Source organism: Centroberyx gerrardi, chromosome 18 (genome assembly GCF_048128805.1).
Source record: "Centroberyx gerrardi isolate f3 chromosome 18, fCenGer3.hap1.cur.20231027, whole genome shotgun sequence".
NCBI lineage: Eukaryota > Metazoa > Chordata > Actinopteri > Beryciformes > Berycidae > Centroberyx > Centroberyx gerrardi.
The window spans coordinates 1,264,533-1,289,338 of NC_136014.1; the positions used below are offsets into that span (position 1 = coordinate 1,264,533).

Here is a 24,806-nt window from a genome sequence, read left to right on the forward strand (position 1 = left end):
TCTGTGTGGCGTAATATTTCTGTTTTAATTCTGATCAAGGTGGCATAATTGAGACAACACCAGTATGTTACAAGATAATAACTGCGATGGTATTTTATTTGTATTTTAAAACTCCTCAGGGCTTCAGCACCAGCAACGCGACCACATCAACACCAGCAACAGCCTTCACCCCATTCACCTATCAGTCAGTAAGTTTTCATTCATATTCATGTTCGAGTCTGAGTTGATACTATCTTTTGATTGCCCATTTTATTCATTTAAACATTCCTGTATTTAACATACAGTACAATCTATAATTCTCTTTAGTCAGAAAGATATTAATGAGGAGCAGATATTAATGTCTAGCTCATCTGTTATAGCATCTATAATTCTCTCTCTTGAATGACCCATCTTTGTTATAGAAACATGCTCAATGTCATAATCTTTGCTGTGTTCTAGGATGGTTACCAAGGAAGGCATCAGATTTCCAAAGAGGAACTGGAAAATGTTCTTTCACTGAAAACCACCTTTACTGAAGCTGCGTCTATCCTTTCAGTCTCAAGGCCAACTTTCTATAAGTTACTGCAAGACTATAATATCCCAACATCGAAATTTAATGGCATCAGTGACCAACAATTGGATCTTAAAGTGTCACAGATAAAAACTGAACATCCAAATGCTGGAGAAGTGATGCTTATGGGGCATCTGCGCTCCAAAAACATTGTGGTTCAAAGACAACGTGTAAAAGAGTCACTGCGAAGGGTGGACTCAGCTGGTGTCCTATCCAGGAGAAGAACAGCAATAGCTCAGCGAGTATATTCTGTGCTGCATCCAAATTTCATATGGCATGTAGATGGAAACCACAAGCTGATTAGGTGGAAATTGGTTGTTCATGGTGCAATAGACGGCTACAGTAGGATGTTGATGTTTCTTCACTGCTCCAACAACAATCGAGCTGAAACTGTGAAAGACCTCTTTACTGCAGCTGTCGGACAGTTTGGCAGACCACTGCACATCAGGACTGATCACGGAGGAGAGAACGCTCAGATTTGGGAGGACATGCGAGCAAGCAGGGGTGAAGGCTCTGTCTTAACGGGAAGTTCTGTACACAACCAAAGGATTGAGAGTTTCAACCGAGACTTGAACAACAACTGCAGCCATGTTTATGCACCTATTTTTTATGAACTGGAATCCCTGGGTATCCTAGACTTAGAAAATGCAACAGACCTATTTTGTCTTCATTATGTCTTTCTACCCAGAATCAACCGCACTTTGGAGGAATTCAAAGCTGGATATAACAATCACTCTATTTCATCTGAAGGAAATAGAACTCCAGTTCAGCTTTTTACACTGGACAGTGATTTGCTTCATCTTCACAACCCAGAACTCCTAACAGCAGAGGTAGTTGTTCTCTCCTCACCAAACTCTCAAAGTGGGTTTTTCCCATTAAATGACAGAGAACTTTATGATACCATTAACCCTCTTGAAAATGACAACAATAATGGCAAAACATTGTTTCAGAGAACACAGCAGTTTATTTTTATTAAACTTGTAAATGTGTGACCTCAACATAACAGGGACAACTGGGTAACAGTGGCCTCAATTATAGTGGTATGTACATACTTTCAAAAGTACTCTTAAATGCTGTGAAACAAATACTGATGTTTTCTTGTGGACTGCAACAGTTGAAATCTGTTCCTTTTTCTGGCAGTGAAGCCTCTTGCCAGTGTATAGATGTTTGAAAATTACATGATGGCACATAGTTGCTGTAGGTGTTAAAAAGGCTACAAATGTACATTGAAAGTGTAAAAAAATTTAACAAACACATTGTGAATATGAACTTAAGTTTTAACATGAACATTGACACTGTACAAATACATTACAGCAGGGCTGTACGTTAACTTTTTTTGCACATAGCACTGGTGCTACAGAGGTTGATAGTTTTGTAGCACAGGCCACAAAATTGTAGCACGCGTATAAAATGTCTGTTACCATCTCTAAAAACAACCACAAGTAGTGCAGTTCATCACTTAAACAGGTATGTGACTGGCAAAGGACATTAATGTTGCATACAGGGCACACAAAATCCAAACCTTAACAAGAAATGTTTTCAGACAAAAATTTTCTTTATTTGCCCATAATGGTAAATTGCAGGGACATAACAACTGTATACAAAACATCAATATATTACGCTTCACAGGGGTGTGAATCTTTGGGAATCTCACGATTCGATTTGATTCCGATTCTTGGGTGTCCGAACTGATTCAGAATCGATTCTCGATTCAAAACCGATTCTCGATTGAATGAATAGAAAAGGGGCACTATTTTCAGTCTTTTGCTCCAGTATACTGTGTGCCAAACCATTCACTGGTGTCCTTAGTCCACTGAAACACAATATGAAACATAACTGGCAATTAAGATAAATGGTCCGCAGCCTTTTTATTTTAAAAAGTTAACTGCATTAATTAATGAATAAATTAATTTGAAAGCATCTTACAGTCTCCTGCCTGTATGAGAATAACAAAATGAGGGGGAGGCGGAGTGCTCCGCTGTGTTGTTATTAACGTTATGTCTCCAGCAGTGGAGAGCAGCCTCTCTGCTGCACCGTTAGCGGGGAAAGCCATCGTTGTCCAAGACGCTGAGCAGGCGCAAGGTTTTTGAGGTGAAACAGACTGAGCACCGAGTTATTTTCTTCACCTCAGAGTTGGTTTAAGTTGTTTAATGCTGCAGTGTGTGTTGGTCAGCCGGTCTCGTTTGTTACTGCTGATCGCTGCTCCGCTCTGCTAACGTCAGTCTCTGAGTGACAGCGTAGAAAGTTCACAATATACTTCACGTTCATCTCGCAAAGGTAATTATTTAGTCATTAAATCAAAACATGTTTGCAACCGCTTGCCTTTTTTGAAGATGAACTACAATATAACTCTAATGTGTGCGCGCTGTAGACTGTCCGGGTGCTGCACTGCCCTCGGAGGAAACGGCGTGGAGGCAACCGCATAGGAATTATGGGATTGTTCCCTAGGAATTGTAGGAATTGGTGTTGGATGTATGGACTCTACGCAGCCGGGGACATGATTTGTAATCGCACAATAGACTACAACTACCAAGTAGAATAGCGATGCGCCATCGATTCACCTCACACACAAACAAGCACACAAACCCTCACTTCACACAAACAAGCGGCTCCACACACACATGCAAAACTGTATCGCACAGTTGCTACTGCGGTAAATTCATTCATCGCACAGACCGATTTTTTCGTAGCACGTCGCACTGTACAGCTCTGATTACAGCTTGAATCCATTCACAACATTATGGATCAGTTTAGCAACTATGGTGCCGTATTTTGTTCCTGATTGTGAAGGTAACGCATTGTCAACATAATATAATATTTCTCTAGTATCAACTCCATAGTAATGAACACTAAACCTCATGGGTTCTGCAGTATTTAGAGACATTTGACAGAAAAATGTCATTTCACAGTGTTGAATGTTTGTTGTTTGTGTTGTAAATGTTCAGCTGATCGGAGAAGAATCTTACTCCAGCTTAACTTTTTTATACTGTTTGCAGAGTATAAAAAACATTGGGTCTAGTTTTGTGACATTTGTTTAAATGGTGCTGAATAGAGATCCATTCATTAGTGCTACTAGGAAGCAGTAGTTAAATTCATCATCATCAGCCATTATTGTTGCGTTCACAAAAAGATGAAGCTCATTTGCACACGTGTGTGCAATGGGAAGATGTTTGCTTTCATCATGAATAAATGTTAATTTAGGAGTTGGCTGAAAACCAATGGCTGGGACTTTGCTGCTCCCTGTAGCAAACACCAGGATGTGGTCGGGGCTCAAAGCCTTCAGGAATGCCTCCTCGTCCTTGGTTAGAGTCCTGTCTCCAAATGTGTCTCTCAGCTCTTTATCTAAAAGCAAAGGAAAACCAGTGTTGACTTGGAGACTGGAAAATACTCAAGTTTAAGGAAGACTGAGTCAACGACTAATTGAGTGACTCATGGATTAATGTATTGGTCATCTGGTGAGAAAGCAACTATATTCTTTGCTAAGAATTGGTAAGGTGGTAGGTATAGGAATTAGTAATTTATGTCAGTTATAAGCAATCATACAACAACTGTATTCTTGTGTTTGTGATGCATAAACATAAGACAAGTGCAACTTCATGAGTTGTAAAGAATAAAATTAATCTGTCAGTGTCCTGGATTGTCTTATTGATCTACTGAATTACAAATACATTTCTACTTACTTTCGACACACTGGAGAAATTCCCAAAATTTTACCACCATCAACTCCTCCCTAGCTCTTCTGTTACCCAGTACAGAGTAACTTGGTTTGAGAACACCAGCAATAAAATCGGCTGCTAGATCTTTGTCCTCCCCTGGTATGTCAAGCAGTACACGCAAGCTGGGGTTCTCTCTCAGGAGTGATAAAACCTGGAGGGAAATTCAACACCATAAAAATGAGTAGTTATGGTTAAATATTGCAATTTTTTAAAATCACAAGCTGTTTTTCTCTAAAGATTTCATTTAAAGGTCCCATATTATGAAAAACACGTTTTTCCTTGCCCATACACACAAGGGCGTAACTTTGGTTTGAGAAGTGGGGGGGACACAATAAAAGTCTGGGGGAGTACCCCCAGACTCCCCGTTTTGTTGTCCCAATCCCATTTCCTGCATTTCTACATACATTTAGAGACTACGGTAACCAATACAAAATCCGGGAAATAATTGAGTTGGTCATTATGCTAAATTCTGCCAGAATAGTACTAAATATGCATAAGAAAAACTGTCTTACTTTCTGTATTGTTTAACCCACAACTTTACTGAACTTCACATGTTGAGTTATTCAATTATGTATATATATATATTTTGAAGAATAGGACTGACAGGTCTATGGTACATTATTGTGGCACTATCGATAGATAATGTGTCATTTGCAACTTCAATCACAACAAATATATACAAAATGTATCAAAGAATATGAAACTTTTTTTTTTAGAAGTTTTTTAGAAGTCACACACTGTCAATACTATAAGAGCACTGCCAATTAATGTGTTAGCTTTTTTATGTAAGTCTAGTGTGTAGTTATCTTTATTATGAGTATTGGTTATACCAGAGATTAGATAGGCTTTGGTTCTACCTTTTCACAGTGTCACTCAAAATACATGTCTTTTGCCTCATTCAGTGAGCAATTTTTCAAGTGCGCATGCGTGGAACACGTCCGCGTCCACAGCAGTGTTGCCAACTCCAAGGAATTTCCAAGGAAAGTAGCTATTGGCTGCTCAGAAAGTCGCTATAAATCGCCAGATGATGTCATACGATAATTTGCATATCAATATATAATGCTGCACTTGTTATGCACGCCACAGCGTAGCCCGTTTTAATATAAGTGCTGACTCCGCCCACCCGGGCCAGTTTCGGCGTACGCCGGTAGCAGTTACAAGTGGACCCTATCCTACAGTCCCTGCACTCAGCGGAGGGAGGGGGCTACACTGTGTGTGGGAAGCGCTGTGATCATCAGACCTCTCTGGATTAGACAAGCAAGTAGAGCAAACCGGCATCAGCCATACCAATTTATTGCCAAATGCTTTGGGATTCAACACATTAACATTGCTTCCCATGGTCAGAAAAAGTCGCCAGATTTGTCGCTAGTCGCTTTTGAGAAATAAAGTCACCAGGGGGGTCTGAAAAGTCGCTAAGTCTAGTGACAAAGTCGCCAAGTTGGCAACACTGGTCCACAGACGCCAAAATGTACTATAGAACCGCGTAGGCAGGCTGTCCGTGGCCGCTACTCGTCCGTGCCAATTTTTTTGGAGTATATCAGGGCCTTACAATCAGCAGCTCAATTCACATTCTCAGCCAGAATCTGACGGCTGGCCAAACAGTAGCGTATTAAGCACGATTTTTGCGGTTAAAAAAGTGGGGGGGACACAAACGGGATTTTGAAAAGATGGGGGGACATGTCCCCCCTGTCCCCTGTGGAAATTACGCCCCAGCATACACATATACTTTAGTCATCCTTCAACCTAACAACCCACAGAATGTGAGAAGTGAATGCCTCTGCATTGTTGCCCCAGCCTCCTTCCTGGGAAAACGTGCTTCTACAAGCCGTTTTGATTTGGCTCCCCTTGTGACGTCCCAAGGGGAGCAATTTGCATACGCCGACCTCCAAGCTGGATACTCCCACACCCCTCTGCTCCTCTGTGCGCTTTCGGCCGCCATTGTTTTACTTCGCTACTACAGCTTAACGTTAGAAGATATCAAAAGCAAGAGCAAAACATGCTAAATGTTGCGTTGTTGGCTTCAAGGCTAAACACAAAGCTCTACATTGCCTCCCAGCATCGGAAGATAAAAAGATTGTTTTTACAATAACATTCTGACTACAGTAAACTTAGTCCAAATTTGCATGTTTGTGCTAACCGCTTTACCTCGGACTGCTTCGTAAAACAGTGTCAATACAAAGCAGGATTTACATCAAAAATGCTCCTGAAAGATGGATTTATCTCAACTGGATGTGGCCCAACAGCAAATGTGCAATTGGTAAGTGTCGCCACTTTGTGATAATATTTACAGTTGGGTACAGTCAGCTGGGCTTGACAACATGTCCCGCTTTGCTAACATGTGTAAAGTTATGTTCCATTTGCTTATTTGCAACATTGTTTCCATGTTTATTTGTTAATACAGTCTATGGTGCTTTGTTGCTAAATCAGTTGCCTTGTCTGGAGAGATGTGTCTGCTAACGTAGCTTGAGAATGAGAAATGGATATGGTAGTTTATGGTATTTCAGTCCGATTAGCATCGGGTAGTGATTTAGCTACAGTCCTGATGAGACACGGGCCTGTGAATACGAGGAAGCCTGTTGGCCACAACGACAACAGTTAATAGTCGTCTAGTTAACCAGGTCCCGAAAGGACAAACTTACTATGATCGAGGTTAGGGGCTAGTGCCGTTAGCGGCGTGCTAATCTAGCGTTAGCGTTAGCTAAGGTTAGCTCCTCTAGCTCACTTTGCGGACACCTTACTAGACAGCTTGTAACACTTGTAACGTGGCAAAACTCGAACAGTAGAATATTTGAGATAATTGTTTGCATTAAACATTGCTATTCCCTACTACGAGGCCAGCACATCTCAGACAGTCATTAAATAAATATACAAATGTTATAACAAAGTATAAACTATAGTATAAAATAATTTATGAATCAAAATTGCACATTTTGCTACTTGCCAGTGTCAGGCCACACTAGTATGCAATGTATATTCTTTTGTAATGGAACAACTGATGACTTCTGTGTTTCTGTTACTCCACAGATTACGTCGATGAGTTGATGGACCTCATCTTTGATCACGTCGTCCAGGACCCTGCACCTTATGTGAGCCAGGTTTTGAAGATCACCCTTCCCAGAAGACCTGTGCGCCCAGTCTGACAGGCCAGCCAAGGAGGACGTCATTGCAGCCACGTGTCTCGGTTCAATCAAGAGGCAGTCTGAACCCGACGCAGCTGGCAGCATCAGGGAGCTCACAGCATATGCACAGCATCACACACACTGGTATCACTACTCTGACCCTGCGACCTAGAAAGCCCCAGCACTAGCTGACAAAGGATCTGTAGGCTAGACACTGAGAAGAGGGTACACATACTGTCAATATATTTCATTTGAATACTTAGTCTCTTCTTTTGTTGTTTTGGTTATCTGGCATGAGGTCAGGTTGTAGTTGGGTGTTTTCCACGAATACATAACAGAACTAAAAACATCAAATTATAATTCATTTTGGTGATTGATACTGTACTACTTGACTACACTGCAGTAACTGCTACAGTGGAACACTCCCCTGTGTACACTCACAGATGTAGATTTTGTAACATAATAGCACCCCATTATGGTCCTGCATAAGCAGTGTTATGTTTTTACATGTGCCTTTTTTATGCCTTTTCTAAAATAATTTTATTCTGTATGAACAGTCAGTGTTGTGGTTACTTATTGGTTTCACATTTAATTTACATGGGTGTGTAAAGGGAAAAACGTATATAATCCTACACACCGTGTCTACACTTATATGGTGCTTTATTACATTTCAATGACTGAAATGTAATAAAGCACCATGCAAGTGTAGACAGTGTGTGGGATTATATTACTTATTCAGTAACTTTTGTCCTATGCCCCTGTCACTAAAAGACTTTTAGGTGTGCTAAAGTTTTTTCTACATGGATGTGTAATAAAGTATAACAACAGTTATTTTACTCAAATTTATTGTCATGTAAAGTATTATCCAAAGTCACATGCATAAAAGAAACTTACTGCTCTATACCTCTAAGCTGTAAGGGCCCATAGTCTGCTTTATAAATGTTCATTGCATTCTGTAGTGAGAACACATTCAAACATACAGGCTCCAGACCAGGATGATCAACATGCATGTAGGTGGATCCTGAAGCTGCTTCATTCTTCTGGTAACCTAGGGAATGAGAAAGGGTAACTGTTATTGAATTTTGCAAGCTTTATAGGAACATTACACTGATAATTGCGTTTATCTATATTATATGTTTATTATTTAGCACAGACAATTTAAAGTAGATGTGAGTACTGTACAAACTAATGTACAGGACAAACAAAGGTGTCAACTCTAAAAGAGGTAAGATGTTATGTACAGGGGGAATGACCAGCAGGCCTCCATGAGATGCAATGTTTGAATATTTCAGCTACAGTTCTAAAACTGTTGAGCTAGCGTTATAGCTGAATAACACTGGCATAAATATGTCATATTTATGCCAGTGTTATTCAGGTCATATGTCCAAATGGTAGATAGCATGGGACATAATCATATGTTTGCCGGTGTCGACTCGTGACTTTATTTGTATCCCCTGAAGATGAGTTCTTCTTTTGCGTCTTCACATCAATTTGATGTATTTGAACGTAATAACTACATAATGTCTGGTGTGGATTTGTTTTCTATCGCTAGCCAGTACAACGGCAATTGTAAGACATTTCATGGAATAACATTACAGCAGCTATCCAAGTAGCCAGCTAAAAGTTACCGACACCTACTGTGTCGACGAGCTTACTAGACAACCTCAAACCACCGGAACCAGTGAACGTCAGGCTAAAAATGAATCAAACAAACCATACGGTATAGTTCCCGTGCGAGACACTCCGGCAAGTAACGTTAGATATCGTTTTTATGGGATACAAATTTGTCCGCTATGGCTATCCAGAAAGACAACATAGCCGACGCAACCACATACACACGCACGGTGAGAGAGTACGAACAACACACTGAAATTTCAACCTACCATTCAGAGACATCCTGCTGTAACCGTGTCTGTAACTTCGGCAGTTGCCTCCTCTTGTTCGGTTGACAGATTCCTTCTCAAACATGTACTGTTTTACATGTTGTGTCACAGAGTTTTCTTCTACAAGGAGCTGCCATGTTAGTTTTGGGGTTTTTCCGCGTCTGCACCCTCCCCCCTCACCCAGCCGATCAGGCGGCCAATCAGAGCAGCACCTCATTATCAGAGCATCCCCGCCCACTCAGAACAGCGCATAGTTAATGAGGGGACAAACAGAGAGGATGGAGAGGCTCCACAGAGCCTGGATTTGTGTGTTTTTTTGCAACAGAATTCATAACTTTGTTTTAAAGACCACTGAGAAATGTTTTAAACAGCTAAAAAGAGCATAATATGGGACCTTTAAACTAATATGACTGTAAATGTGGTCGTTATAGTGATATGTATGAAGTCCTTTAATTACATTTTGTAATTTTATTATAGCTAGTTAATAACAAGCATGATACAGAGCAACTGTGATGTAAATCTTACTCCATAGTAGGACAAGCCATCAATTAGTTGATCAAGACAGCTCTGCCGTTGCAGTACGGCATGGTATAGAGCTGCATTTTTCACAAACACATCTCTGTTGGCCATGGTGACTGCGAGTGGAAGACCTTCAACTTGAAATCGCCATGAGTCACAGCAGCTGACTGCTTTCTCCAAATCATCCTGCGTGGTTGCATGTTTAACCTAAAGATTACAGATCAAGTCTTTAAAATTTTATTTTCTCAAATGTACTGCATTTAGTCAACATTTACAGAAATATAGTGTAGATTGTGATCCTTTTTCTGTGACTGTAAAAGTTGTGATTTTTTAGTTATCTGGAAGTAATAAAACCAAAATTAATTTGATAATGCATTCCACCAAAATAAAAATAACTCTGAAAATGTAATGAATAGAATCAAGTTTCTATTGCTGTACTCTACCTGATATATTTTTAACTCAACATACTATGACTTTTATATAATGGAAAACATTTTTTTAATATATTTATGTAATAGTCATAATAGATTGATAGTGTAATGGCTTTGGAAAAATTATGCCATTTCTTTCAAAACTGGTTTCCTAGTGGCCGTCTTGCGTACACAGCACGCATTGTGTAAGCAGTGATCTTGTGTTCAACTCTGGCCACTCTTCCATCAATGTCTTCACTAGATCCGTTTAGCCACAATACTGCTGTGTACTCAGCCCAGTACACAATAAACGTACTCATGCATGCTATGCGTAAATACGTTATGAATTATTACTGGCCACTCTCCCACAAAAGTGGAAATATTTTAACCAAAACAATCAATCAGAGGACAGTGTGTTGTAATTTCTCACATAAAATGTTGTCCAAGATGAACATCTGTTTTGCAGACTTGCAATGTAGCCTGATACTGAAAAATGCCATTGTCTTAAATTAATAGAAACTAACATCAGTGAAATGATGTACTGTATTTATCATAGCCACACTAGTTTAATGATATGTAGTACCTAAAGTCAGCCATCCTATGGCTAGGCAATAGTCAAAGAAAAAGCAAAGGCTTACATATGTGTTCTTCAGTTCAGAATATTGCACATCACCTTTTTGAGATTCTCCCTTAACTCAGGGTCACCTATATCATCAGGTGTCACATGTACTTGAAGGATGTCCCCTGACACAATGTAGTCCACTACATGCAGGGACAGAAACGCAGGTGGTTCACCCCCTTGCACTATTATTGTAGACATCATCCTGCCAATGGTTCGATACACTCCATTTTGCAAGTGGAGGATGTTAAATCTCGGTGTGCATCCATTTGGTGTGCCTGAAAGATTAAATAAATTAACAGCGCATTCTGTACTGTGTACACTAGCGTTCCAACCCAATATTTGTGGCCAGGTAACCTCAAAGTAAATTATCCCCTTCAACCACAATCGACAAAATGCAGTTAGAAGTGAAACTCTTTTTTAAACATATATCAGAAACCATAAAGGGAAAAATATAATTAGAAATCTGAAAATAGAATTCATTTACCCATAAATGCTAACTCAACTCTGAGCTTTAGGACTACAAAATCATTTTATTACCTTCAAAAGCTCCACTGTCCTGGAAGATAGCCTTCACCAGTAAACGGAAAAACTCTCATCTGGGACCCCCGAGGTCAGCAGCATCTTCCTCAGCATCATGTTCATCGCTAAATGTGACATAGATCATGTCACAGCTTTCTGCAAACCTGGGTCTCTTAAACTGACGTACGGCTGTGGTCCAGACATTGGCTCGACTGATATGGATTTGTTTTGTTCCTGACGTAATAACTCTCTCACTATGAGGTTTTAGAAGGCCTGCAATTTCTTCTTTGCTCAGCATTTCAGAAGACCTATATTAAAACAGACAATGACAAAGACAAACAGACCTTTGGATATCTGTGCATTTACTGTACAATCGCCTTAAGTGCATAGTGTTACATCAAAAAATGATGTAGTGCTGGTGGCATTTTGAATTAGTGAAAAAAATACACAAGTATTAATCCAGACAACTTACATGATGATAAAACTTGGTCATTTGTGACAGGTTTGTTCTGACAATTCTCTTCTCAAAATGTTCCACTTTGTTTGCAATGTTTACACTGATGCAAATAAGATATTACAGTAATTAAAAATTACTTGCAAATCTTACCTTAAAATATGAACAGCACTAGGCCTGTCAGACTCTTCTATGAGACTACGCTGAATTGCCTCTTCAAGAGCTTCATCTTCCTCCAGATAAACAGGGCTGAGCAAACGAAGATAGACAGGGACAGCAGAAAATTAACCAGAAAGCATGTTGTCAACCTCAATGAATTATAGTCAAACTGTTTAATTTTTAAAAAGATGTAATGATGAAAGTAAATTCTAAATTATTAGTATGGATTCAACTGAATACAAAATGCAATTCTGCATTGAAAAAATATACTGGCCTAATAATTTTGATGGACACTTTCTATCTGTTGTTCATACTGTAAACAGTCCAACATCTACACTGCAGTATTTCTATAACCCCCAAATATCTTACACAAATTCTGCCAAATTATAAGGAAACAAGTGTCTCAAGTCTTCTGCCTGTCCCTCATTTTCACTCTCTTGAGTGCTGCCCTCTGTCTCCTGATGTCTGGCCTCACTTTCCCTTGGTGATGAAGGCACTGTATGACGCACTGCATGAAGAAAAGAAGGTCAGCAGGAAATATTTTCGTAATAATGTTAACCTTATCTGCTCAATGCGTCCTAAGTGCAACTTAACCCTAGTTCCATCTTTTAAGTATGCTTCCTTTAGATGATTTGAAGACTGTATTTAAGGATTTAGGGTGGAGCAAGACTGAATGAGATGAGCTAGGTGGAAGTGCTGCCTCTAATTTGTTTTCTGTCTGAAGTGACAGAAGCAGAAGGCAAAGTTCAAATAACTGAACTGTGCTGCCAAGCGCCACCTACACCTCCTATAATGGCTTGTGGGTAGATCAATGAAGATATTCAATCCAAATGCAGTTTACAGGTTGCTTCCACAGTGATCGCAGTTTAAGCTGATAAAAAAATACTAATTGGTACAGAAGTTGTGTCTGATTGGCGTTTTATGTTAGCAGTAAAATCATAGGCCTTGATCCAGTGGTGAAATTCCACTTTAAAGAAAAGCTACAAAATGCTAAGTACAGCTAAGGCTAAGGACAGCCAAGAACAAAACTGATAAAGCAATAACAATTCTGAGTTACCATACAGCCAATAAAAAAACATATTAGGAATAAGTGTTTTAACCAACTTCTCCTTTGATGCAATGGAATTTCTTGCTGTCTGTCATTTTCACTCCCTTGACTGATGCCTTCTGTCTCCTGATGGTGGAGCTCACTTTCACTTGGGGAAAGTGACACTGTATGCACTGAATGACACGATATTATGAACAAAAGAAAGGAAAATATATATCAGTAATAAGAAATAAAGTACTTAGTACTCAATATATTTAATATATTTATTTACTCACATATTTTTACTATTATTTGATCCACTCAATCACTCAAGTAAGGTTCTAGTGAGAGTTGGGAGTACATTCCTGCTTACAATGGCAGAAGCCCCCTTGGATGGTACTCAGGGACAATATACACACACGCGCCTTCCCACACAAACAACACCAATGGCTTAGTGTAGGCCTTTAAGAGTATCTAATTACCCTTATCTGCATTTTGGGATGAGCAGAAATAGAACAAATGATAAGATAAAAAAAACATATGAACTGTGATATTCAAAGTCATTGCAGTAAGAAAATAACTGGTGACTGAGCCTACGACCTATTACAAGACAACAATTTTAAATTCTAATCACCATGCTGTCTAGGGAAAACCCACCTCTCCTTCTCTGGCAGACTGGACTTTCAAAGTCACTATCGGAGAGTTCCTCAGGTTCCTCCTGGGGAAAAAAGTATGTTTTGTGTGATATATAATCCATCAAGTCAGTGGCAACGCAGAGGTATTTGGTTGTACTTAAAACTAAGTTTGCCTGAAAAAAAATTAAACAAAATAATGGCTAAGTTTATTAATATATAGACGTAGATAAAGCAACAGACATATGTATATATTTGCTTCTAATACACTGAATGTTGCCCATTAATGAATCTGTGTACCGTAATATAAAATGTTTACCCGTGCAGGTTTGTGTATTCCTGTCATTGTATAGAGACAAGTGGTTGAACTAATCGAGCCAACTTCTTTACCACCCCACAGAAAATTGCTGGAGACATTTGGTTTCATTAGTCTTTTGCATCCCTTGATTGTACTCAAATGGGAATGACTGGCCCATAGACAATGCAAATGTTCTTCTGAAAATGGCTGTTATTTCTTCTCTAAGTTGTGCTTCAGACCAGTCAGATGTAAAGGAGATCTTCCCAATAAGGCCATCTTGCGCTAATCTTGCTCTTGAGTCTCCTCTGGGTATGCGGAACGTTGATGCTGAAGACAAAGGCAAGCACACAACATCCCTTGTGTAGTGTTTGCAGGCCTTGTTTTTTCTTACAAAACGTGAGCGTGTAGCATGATTTTGAGGAACTGATGGAAGGGGAACCTGACATGAATGGAACACACATACACATACAGACCCCCATGCATTTCAAGAGATCCATAACAAAGTTTTTAGTTCACAGTTAATGCAAACTATATGTGATGGCTGCTACCCTAGGTAGAGGGCACTGCCTCTAGTAGGCGGGCCATTGGAACTGATTAGCAGTCCATTCTCCTCATAAGGACAGGTGTGTCAGCCAGCCTTCCTTTGAGCCTGACAAAGGTTTGGTGTGTAGGGTACTTCTTCTGCAATACAGTTAATGCAGGTAATGCAAGTCTAAGATTGAGAATGAGAAATTGTAATATTTAGTTCATAGTCTTATATTGTTTTGGTGATTCAGATTTTAGGGTGGCTTTGTCCCTCGGTGATTCCTGTGTGGCCTGTGCTGTAGCCCAGTGGTTATGAGGTAGGCGGTGAGTTTATTATACCTGCCCCTCCATAACATTCATATATGAATGTGTTACCAATATGCACATGTTCAATACTGTAGGTGTGTTCCTATATGGTGAGGATTCAGACTGGTCCCGTGCTGTAGGCCTTTGACAGATGTTCCAGGCAGCGATAGGCCAGTCACCCTTTCCTGTGTCACACCAAGCATAGCCTGTGCTCCATGCAGGTAACCTATTGGTAGCAGTAACAGTAGGAGGGTTAATCCCTCCGAGGTAATGTATAAACATCATCCCTCCAATATAGAGGATTGACACCTGCATTCTTTTCCCCTAGGATCCAGTGCCAGGCTGCTGTTTTGCCTAATGTGGCTTTGTCTAGTGACATATCGTTTTATTTGAACTGTTTTATCTGAATAGCATTGGAAATTATATGTTCTTATACTGTGTACGAGACCATTCCTGCTTTAGTGCTGGATTTTTATACTGTTGAAGACTGTATTGTTAAAAATAAGCTTGTTTATGAACCAACTATTTCATAATGTACTAGACATTGCATTTGTATCTCTTTCTTTCTTTTGAGCAGAGGGGCCGCGCTGCGGGGAGTAGACTGGGTCCTAATTTGTGTTCACTGCATGCGGTGTGGTAAGCTTTCGGTATGGTGAGCTTTAAAGTTTGCAGTTAACCCTCTTCACCTAGCGTTCATTGGATCTGCCGTGTACTAGTGTGCATTGGTGTATTGTGCACGTGGTGTGTCGTTATTGGGGTTGTAGTATCTCCCTGCAGTACGTGCCCTTGTCTCACTCTGCCCCCTAGTGGTGGCTTTCCTAAATTATTGCTCTCTGCTGTTACAACCTACATCGGGCTAGTCAAATATAATAAAGAGATTATTGTTGGACTAACCTGTTTTCCTTTTAGTTGCTTTGCAGCAGTTTTTCTCTTACCCTACAGCAAATTAAATAAACATCATGTGTGTACCGAATGCACGTCTCCCGCTCTGTCTGTAACCTTTTAAATCTAACATTGTGGTAAGGCCTAAGTATTTGGTTGGGTCCGTACGTCCTAGGCCATAGGTGGTACAGGACAATTTCCTATTTCTACTGGGCCCGGTCACACATAGACGCAGACCAACTAACTGATACTATCATCTACCCATTATGGATTCCCACACCTATTGCTGGCAGCAGGAGGATTGCTTGAACCCTGACATCATAACATATCAGGTGGTTCATCAACCTTTTTTTTCTCTTTAAGATGAGCACTTAACTGAATTAGCAATTTATCAAATCAAAATGCTGGTGTTGTCTCAATTATGCCACCTTGATCAGAATTAAAACAGAAATATTACGCCACACAGATTTAAAGTATGAAAACGTACCGAGCGGTATGATGTCCCGGTGGAGGCGGCGGGTGTCGCTGGTCCAGGTGCATTGCTGGTGGAACCCTGAGGAGACATTTACGTTCAGAAGGATTGCATTAGCTAGATAAAAAAAATTACGTTTTCTTTTGTGTGTTGTACGATGTCCAGCAGTCTCTACTGTCTACCGCAAAAACGAAACAAATGCGCTTTGCATGAAGCACATTGATCGCTAGCTACATAACCTAGCAAAGCTTACCTCTACTGGGCTAACGTTAGCTAGTTTTATATACATGCTAACATTGAATACAATCTATCCACCTTTATATTAACATATGCTACGCGAGTTAGAAAACAAACTTACCGAGTGCTGTGGTGGATGCTGCCGCTGAAGATGCATTGCTGAAACTCTGAATTGCCGCCAAAACGGCCCTTCCAATGTTTTCAGCTAAATCGCTGGACATATTGGCAGGCAACAGATGGAGGAGAACATTGCGAAGAGAAGTGACCAACAGTGGAGCGCAGTCACACAGTCTGACCACCTGAGGAAGACCGTGGATAGCGCTGGATCTTCTTCTTTTATTGTTTAATGGCGGTTGGCAAACAGCTTTTAGGTGCATTACCGCCACCTTCTGGACTGGAGTGTGGATCAGAACGGTTACTATACTATTACTCATTATGTTTAATGTATTGTTCAGACCGGTGTGACCAAACCTCATCCTTGATATGATGTCCTCCTTCTTTCTATTTCTATTGCTTCCTCTCATTTCTCCTACTTTCCTTTGAATGCTGTAGTAGTATCGGCCTAGCGCTGGATCTCTTCATCTTGCTTTTATTTTGGTACTTCCGCTGACCGGCAGTGTGGATTTGCATATTAGCTAAATATTTAGTTTCACCAAGCACCGTTTTAACATTTAGATTTGACATTTAACATTTGGGTTTAACATTTAGATTTAGATTAAACATTTAGGTTTAACATTTAACATTTAGGTTTAACATTTAGATTTAACATTTAACATTTAGATTTAACATTCAACATTTGGGTTTAACATTTAGATTTAGATTAAACATTTAGGTTTAACATTTAATATTTAGATTTAACATTGACATTATATTATATTTTTTACAAGAAAAGTAAATATGACAAAGTTCACAAATATTGCTGTAAATCTCGTAAAAAGTGACTTTAAAAAATTCACACCACTTTTTTAAACGTTGTTTGAAGCTAAATGTGGCGAAATCTTGCTGTTAATTTCAGCGTGCGCTACTTTACAATCGGCGCCCCATAGCCTGCTGTGCCATAAGGATGAATTAATTTGTGTAGCTGTAGGACATTTTTTAGTCAGACAAGAACCAGATCTGCTTCCAGCTGAACAACATGCCGTACTGTCCGGACGTAAACGTAAGGGGCTGTTGTGATTGGTCAAGACTTCACACATGATAGTAGCCTAATAAAATGTTGTTTTTTTGTTTGTTTTTTACAAAGGGAGAGGACATTTTTTATTTTCAGTCTTTATTGTGCATTTACGTGTTAATTAAAATAATTAAAAATAAAAGTAAAAAAATATATATGTTCTTCTCACTGTCATTTTAGGATGGGCCAGTGGTACAAGTGGGTGGGCCTAACTAACTACTAACTAACTTGAGTTCAAGTTCAACTAACTAACCAACTATCGCCAAGAAAACCATCATCCTTAATTGGAAGTCCAGAAACACAATGAACACTACACAATGACTAAACCTCCTCAAAGAATAATGACACTTGAACATCAAACCTCGCATTCTGAAAACATTTGGACCCCTATAATTAATTAACTAAACCTGTCTGTTAACCAATCCCACTCACTCACATCCATTCCACACCCAACCATGCACACACACACACACACACTCACATACTCTCTCCCTCACATATGCGATGCACACACAAAAAAATGTGGCACAGACGGGGGGTCACACATTAAAAGAGTATGCACTTGATTTGGTCATGAGGGTTCTCGATACCCCGCTGTTTCGCTCACAGAAATGTGACATTTTTCACCTGATTGTAAAACGGATATTAACACTGAGGTTAACCCCGAAAATAGCAAAGAATTATAAGGGGGAATACTTAGTCACAAAAACTGGCTGTTTTAATAAACTACTGGTAAAAACAAAACACAACCTCATACTTTTACAGTCCTTAAAGTGTTTCAGATTAACTGTAATGCTCTGAAATTGTCCACAAAAAATGAAAAAAGAAAGTCCAGAAAAACCAGAAGATATCCAAAAGAAAGAGTTTCTTACAGCCAAATGAATGCAACAGGCATCAGTCTTACCAGCTCAGAGCCAAATGTCCCAAAACAGCAACAATCCAAAGTGTTAATCCCAAGGAAAAAGGGGATACCCCAAAACAAACACTAGTACAAAGAAATCTTGCTTGACGTCCAGGTCAAAACTCGTCCTTAGCTCAGGCAGCAGGCTATTCTCTTAGAATAGAATCTTAGAATTGTAAAAAACTCACTCTTTGTTGATTAACCGTATCATTAGGCATCTAAAACAAATGCAGTTCTTGGCTTTCCTTTGTTTTGACCCGCCTACTTCCCAATAGGGAGGTAAGAGGAGTTCAGGTGAGACTAAACTGGAACTAACTAGTACACCCTTGCAGTACAAATCCTGCCTTCATGTACAAACTAGTGAAAAGAAAAGACAAACATAACTTAATCTCTTTGCTGTGCTAAAATGGAGCTTGAGAAAGAAGAGCAGCTGGCAGTACTTACTATGTTTGCACTCATTTGTGCTGGAAAAAAAAAATAGGAAGAGGGCTAGAAAGTGAATTTGGAGGAGAAAATGGTTAGGGAAATGCAGGCAGCATGGGTTATCTGTCCTGCAGAGAGAGTTGGGGGTAAATTATAAAGGCATGATGACTGTAGAGAAAAGTTGCATTGTATGTCCTTGCTGTACATCCTTGCTAGGCTAGGATATCTGCTTTCTCCCTTCCTGTGTCCTCAGAAAGGACAAGTGTCGTACACATGTCCTATGACAGTGGTGTGATCTAGAGACGTTGTTGTACATTCCTGTGACAGTGATATGATCTTGAGACGTTGCCTTGTCTAGGAGACGCTTTGTCTAGGAGATGTTTGGCCCCGTCCATATAAGCTTTGTTAAAGGATAAGGCTGCTGTTTTTTAATGCATTCCTTCCATCAACAAATCCTATGAAAATAACAAAATCAGCAATGAATTTGTTTGCTAACAAGTCTCGTCCATGTAGCCGATGCCCAATAAAGTAATGTCTCAGTAGCCATAGAACTCCATTGTATTAAAAAAAATGATTAAAAACACGTCAAAGAGCCATGCTGTTGCTCTGGGCAGCATATTTCATCATTGCGATGCACCGGGCCAGCCTACTTTTTCCTCAAACAACTTAATAAGCCGACCGTAAACACTTTTTCGATCTCAAGAAAGTAGTTCTGTAGCACCGAAAATAGTCCCCGTCGTAATGAAGAATTTGTTCCCATTTGAATTTGATTTGGTAATAACTACAATAGCCTGACTTTTTATGTTAACAGTTAGCGATTTTTAAAATTGAAACTATGTCTTTGTGAGCTGTATTTAAAGGTTTTTAGCTTACAATTGGAGCCAATGACTTCAGGTTTGAAGGCTAAAAACGGTACATGGGAAGTCGGAAAGTAATGGGAGTAGAGCAAACGCATTGTTGATTTTGTTATTTTCATAGGGTTTGTTGACGATAAGAAATGTATTTAAAAACACCAGCCATATCCTTTAACATATCTCATTTTCAGAGAGCTGTACCATTCTTGCTGTGCACTTCTCTCCATGCTGCATGTATCATTAAAAAGAACACTGAATTGGATGATGGCGAAATAGTCTTTATTTCATGTTTTATTCATCAATGACGTTGTCACAGTAGAAGAGTGTTGGAGATTTTATGCTGAGAAACCAGGAGAAATCAGGTCATCTACTATTGGCTGGCCTTTGTGCCAGGTGATGTCACCCTCTATAGAGTACAACAGGTGGTGACATCACCTGGCACAAAGACCAGCCAATAGCAGATGGCCTGTTCAGTACCCTACTTTTCACTATTAGGTGTCAGGCTTCACCAAAGATTTGGGTGGGGTTTAGTTACTCTTTAAGTTAAGTTTATTCGCAAGTTCAATCAGGAAGACTACCTAAATCCACCCACCTTCCATTCATGCTTTCTCTTTACCCAAAGTTGGCAAACACTTTCCCTCTTTTTCCAGAGAACCAATCAAAGTTTTTCCAGAGAACCAATCAAAGTTTTTCAGAGAGCCAATCGACTAAGTGACCGTGAGTATACACGTCACCTACTATGCTATTGTGCTACTCACAGAACTATGCTGTATGCTACTGTCATTCCAGTCGCTGTGCTTACTTTCGCCCCTCCTCCACCCCACCACCACCAATGTCAAGGCTCCAGAGGAACTCCCCAGGGGGGCATCCAAATTCCTACGTCCATCCACAGGTGTACTCCTAACTTCATGAATGGGAGGAGTTTCACCATAGAGCTTACGCCAGTTTCCATCATGTTTCGCTTCTGAATAAGGTTTTCATTTGAGCATTCAACCTAGTCTCCTGATTGAAGTAAGCTAGTCTTTTTTATGCAACTTTTTTATTGTAGTACTACATATACATACTGTATTCAACAAGTATGTTCCATGTATCATATAAAATTAGGAGGCTGTGTATTCATATTTTGTCAATAGAAATCTATGTTTATTGCATGGTATTTTTTCTGTTATTGTAGTATTTAGAGTATTTTGCTGTATTTTAGGGTTGGGCGGTTGGACAAATACATCGGGGATTGGCGATAGACTAAATTCATTGCCGGCGGAAATTCCTTGCTGATTTTTTGCCAGTTTACCTTGATATTTGGTTATTTAAAATGTTGCCCAGCACAAGCCTCCCAGGGTTTCCTGCATCTCTTGAGCATGGACAAGTATAGATAGCTGCCTTGACAAAAGAACACCCCACCACAACTGTAAAGCCCTAAAAAAATCTCAAAGTCCTTTATTTATGAGTTTATTTTCATTGGGACCAAAGCCCTGTTGAACACAGGATCAAACCGCGACATCTGCTGGACAAAAGCGACATTGCAGCGAATGAGGAGCATATTTTGGAAGACAGTGTCACATGATTTGAATAAAGTTAATTGTTACAACTTAAGCTAACATTAAAGCCATAATGTCAGTATAGCCTGTCTAAAACTTTGCTCTGTCAGCAAGTACTACCTGAAATTATTTCCTTGCCATTGCAAATTACTTTTGCACTACCTTCCTCCCTGTGTTTACTGGTATACATTAGCTTACAGGGAAGCTGTTATGAATTTCATTTTTCAAACGCAACATAAGTTTTTTTATACCATTGCATATTAAACAGAAATGGCAGATTATTAACTCTGCATGTCATTTATTTATGTAGCCTATTTAGGTTAGTCAGCTACTTACCTTTGGCTAAAACATTTTCTATGGGAAACACTGACACTCAAATGTGGAAGTACAGACACATATACATATATATATATATATTTGCCATTTTGCCTCTATTGGACAGTACTCAGTAGAGAGACAGGAAAGACTGGGAGAGACAGGGGGATGACATGTGACAAAGGTCACTGTCCGGATTTGAACCCAGGATGTCGTGGTTACATGGTATATGCCTCCCATGTCGCTTCCTTTCCCTTTGCCATTTAAAAGCTACGGTACAATTAAAGTTATCATGCCTACTCCACGCTCACTATATGTGTGTGTGTGTTTATCTGTCTTTGCCCCCCCCAACATGGACGAATACCTACGATGACGATCATGATAATGACGATTGATTGACAGAAGAATGTACACTATCGCCCAACCCTGCTGTATTTGTACATTTTGCAGAATTAAAGACTACCAGGTCATGGTGGTAGAGACCTCAGCAGGAGACTTTTGTGAACTTGGTACTGGCAAACAATGCCATCAGACAGATCAGAAATCCAGAGTTGAATCATTGCAGACCAAGCCATGTTTCCCAGTATTGAAAGGGTGAGCTTGACAATACTGGACCGTGTCCGACAGCCACACCCACCTGTTTGCTGAAATGGATACAGTATTTTGTTATTGTATTTCTGTGTGTCTTTTATTTGAGTTGGCTAGTAACATGATAATCTTGTACAACAGACTACTGTGAGCCTATTGATAAGTAAAAGTATTTATAGTGGTGTTTTCGTTTTCCATTAAGCACATCAGTGTGCAGTTGGTTCTTAGAAATATCTATTAATATGTGTATCATTTGAATGCAAAATTAAAGACAAGTCTAGTAGAAATTTCACCCTATTAGCCTTGTGGGCTAAAAGGGTGAAATTTCTACTAGGCAGACAAATTATTACTAGCCCAGATAAATGTAATATTCAAACTAATATTCAAGTTTATCGTTTATCTTAAGTTCTGTAGCTACATGCATAAAAATAAGTTCTTATGTATATTTGCAACGCATGCCGCATTACTTTATTAAACAAAAACAAGGCATACTAAGGCAATGCAGTCTGTCTTTGCGTTCATTTGGTCTAGAAACATAATTTACTAAAGTTCCAATCACAACACACAACAATAACCACTGTTTTCAACATCTTCACAATTCTTACCTTCTAACGTCTCTCATATCTACTCATAAAACCATTAAAAGACCTACTTTCAAAAAATCTCTCTCTGTTTATCTCAGACCACAATCACAATACCAATCTTTTACCAACTCCAACATCCCTAACAACACTAGCAAAACAAAAACAAACAATATACACCAAGAATCACATTAACAAAAGTAACCAGACTAACATAAACCTGCGGTCTGTGCACTGAATTCAGCACTTGTTTTATTTGTATTTAGAGTTCTGAGAAAATAAGAAACTATAAGATCAGGCTGGTGAGCATTCCCTACTGTTTTGAACACACACTGGATCACAGAGTAGAAACAGTTTTTGCTGGATAGTTTGGATCTGTAGCCTTCAGAATGCTATAACTGTACTTCTCCTATGGACTGTTTAATTCCCTGGGGCTGGCCACAGACACAGACACACACAGACACACACATCCAGGGAGGACGTGTTTATCCGTTTTTACAACAACAGAGCTCACAAAATCCCTCTGTGTCCGTGGCAGCAACAATAGCCCTGGAGTATCGCCACCATGTATGCACACATACACACACACACACGCACACACACACACACATACACACACATACACACACACATAGCGCCATGGGCAACTGATATGCTGGTCACAGATTCCAGCTTGCAGCCTATCGGACATTGTCCCAGGATAAATAGGAGAGGCCAGAGATGAAAGGAACAGCAGATGGCAAGGAAGGGAAGAGAAGCGTCTGTGTGTGTGTGTGTGTGTGTGTGTGTGTTTGCATCCATAAGTGTAAGTGTGTGTTTGAGAGCAAGGGATAGGGAGTTTGCAAGGGATAGAGATTGTGAGACAAGGAGATTGAGATGAATGGGGAATAAAGAGAGAAAGTGAGAGATAGGGCATCCCCAACACACACACACACACACACACACACACACACACACAGGCAGTGTTAATGCAGGCTAAGGACTTCCAACTAGACAGCCTAATGTGCCACAAAGCCAACAGGTTTTGAGCCAGCAATCCTTGTATAGGCTGTAGCCCAACACCCTAGGGTACAGGAATGCCACCACTTGAACGATTGGACACGCACGCACGCACACACACACACACACACACACACACACACACACACACACACACCAGACATACCTGACGTGATATTCATACAAACCAAAGATGCAATAAATTGATGATGGTTTGTTGTTACAGGTTGTTCTGTAGCAGTCAAATGATTCTCCTCAAAACTAGCTTCACCTTCCGCAGTGTTTAGCCGCTGCTGCCGTTTTGGATAAACGTGACGTGAATGTGAAAGATGAGGAAGCAGCTCTTTCTGGACGATAATGATGATGATGATCATCATCATCATCATCATCATCATCATCATCATCATCCTTACCTGCTGAAGACCTTCCTGAATCTCTGGTAAAGGCTCGGCGACGAGGTGCCGGTATCGCTGGGAACACTTTCCACAGTAGAGACAACGGAAATCATCCTTCCATAGAAAATACACAGACTGACCAGAAATCAGCGCATTCTGTTCCGAGGAGGAGAACGAATATGACGCGAGGAGGAAGAGGGGGCTCAGCGGCGGCGAGCGTGATTCCCCGGGAAGCAGTGGATTCTCCTATATTCCGTGTTGCAAGCAGCAGTGTGTTGTAGCGTTACTGTACACGGCAGTGTGTAGTAGCAGTGCTGTTAAGGTGGAATACACAGCAGTGTGCTGTTAAGGTGGAATAAACCTACTACTGGGCTGTCCTTCCCCGTTCAGAGCATCCGACTGCCACGATTCACTACCAGGATCTTGCATTTGTTTAACAGGGAGGGACTTTTTTTCACCACAAGGCGGCGTCCTTTCACCTTGTGACCGTTGTTGGTCCAGATGGAATGCTGGACAGTTCCAGAAAATACACTGTATTTTATTGTATAGGATTATTACAGCTACTAAATGCCTTCAGCCTGTCAGAGCCTAAGGATAAACATGAACATACATCAGCATGTATGAAGATGTATTAAGAGCTATGAAGGTGTATCAAGATTCATCAAGATGTATAAAGATGCATTAAGAGCTATGAAGGTGTATCAAGATTCA

The 24,806-nt window shown here is 40.0% G+C and overlaps 1 protein-coding gene across 1 annotated transcript in view; it reads right to left on the reverse strand.

The window, feature by feature from the left end:
- Positions 1-24,208, reverse strand: part of slc35f1 (solute carrier family 35 member F1) — a 160,230-nt gene extending 136,022 nt beyond the window's left edge. Inside the window, exon 1 of the mRNA XM_071906362.1 lies at positions 24,114-24,208. Within this exon, the coding sequence (XP_071762463.1) occupies positions 24,114-24,208 (95 nt within the window). The remainder of the gene's footprint in view (positions 1-24,113) is intronic.
- Positions 24,209-24,806: the final 598 nt, after the last annotated feature.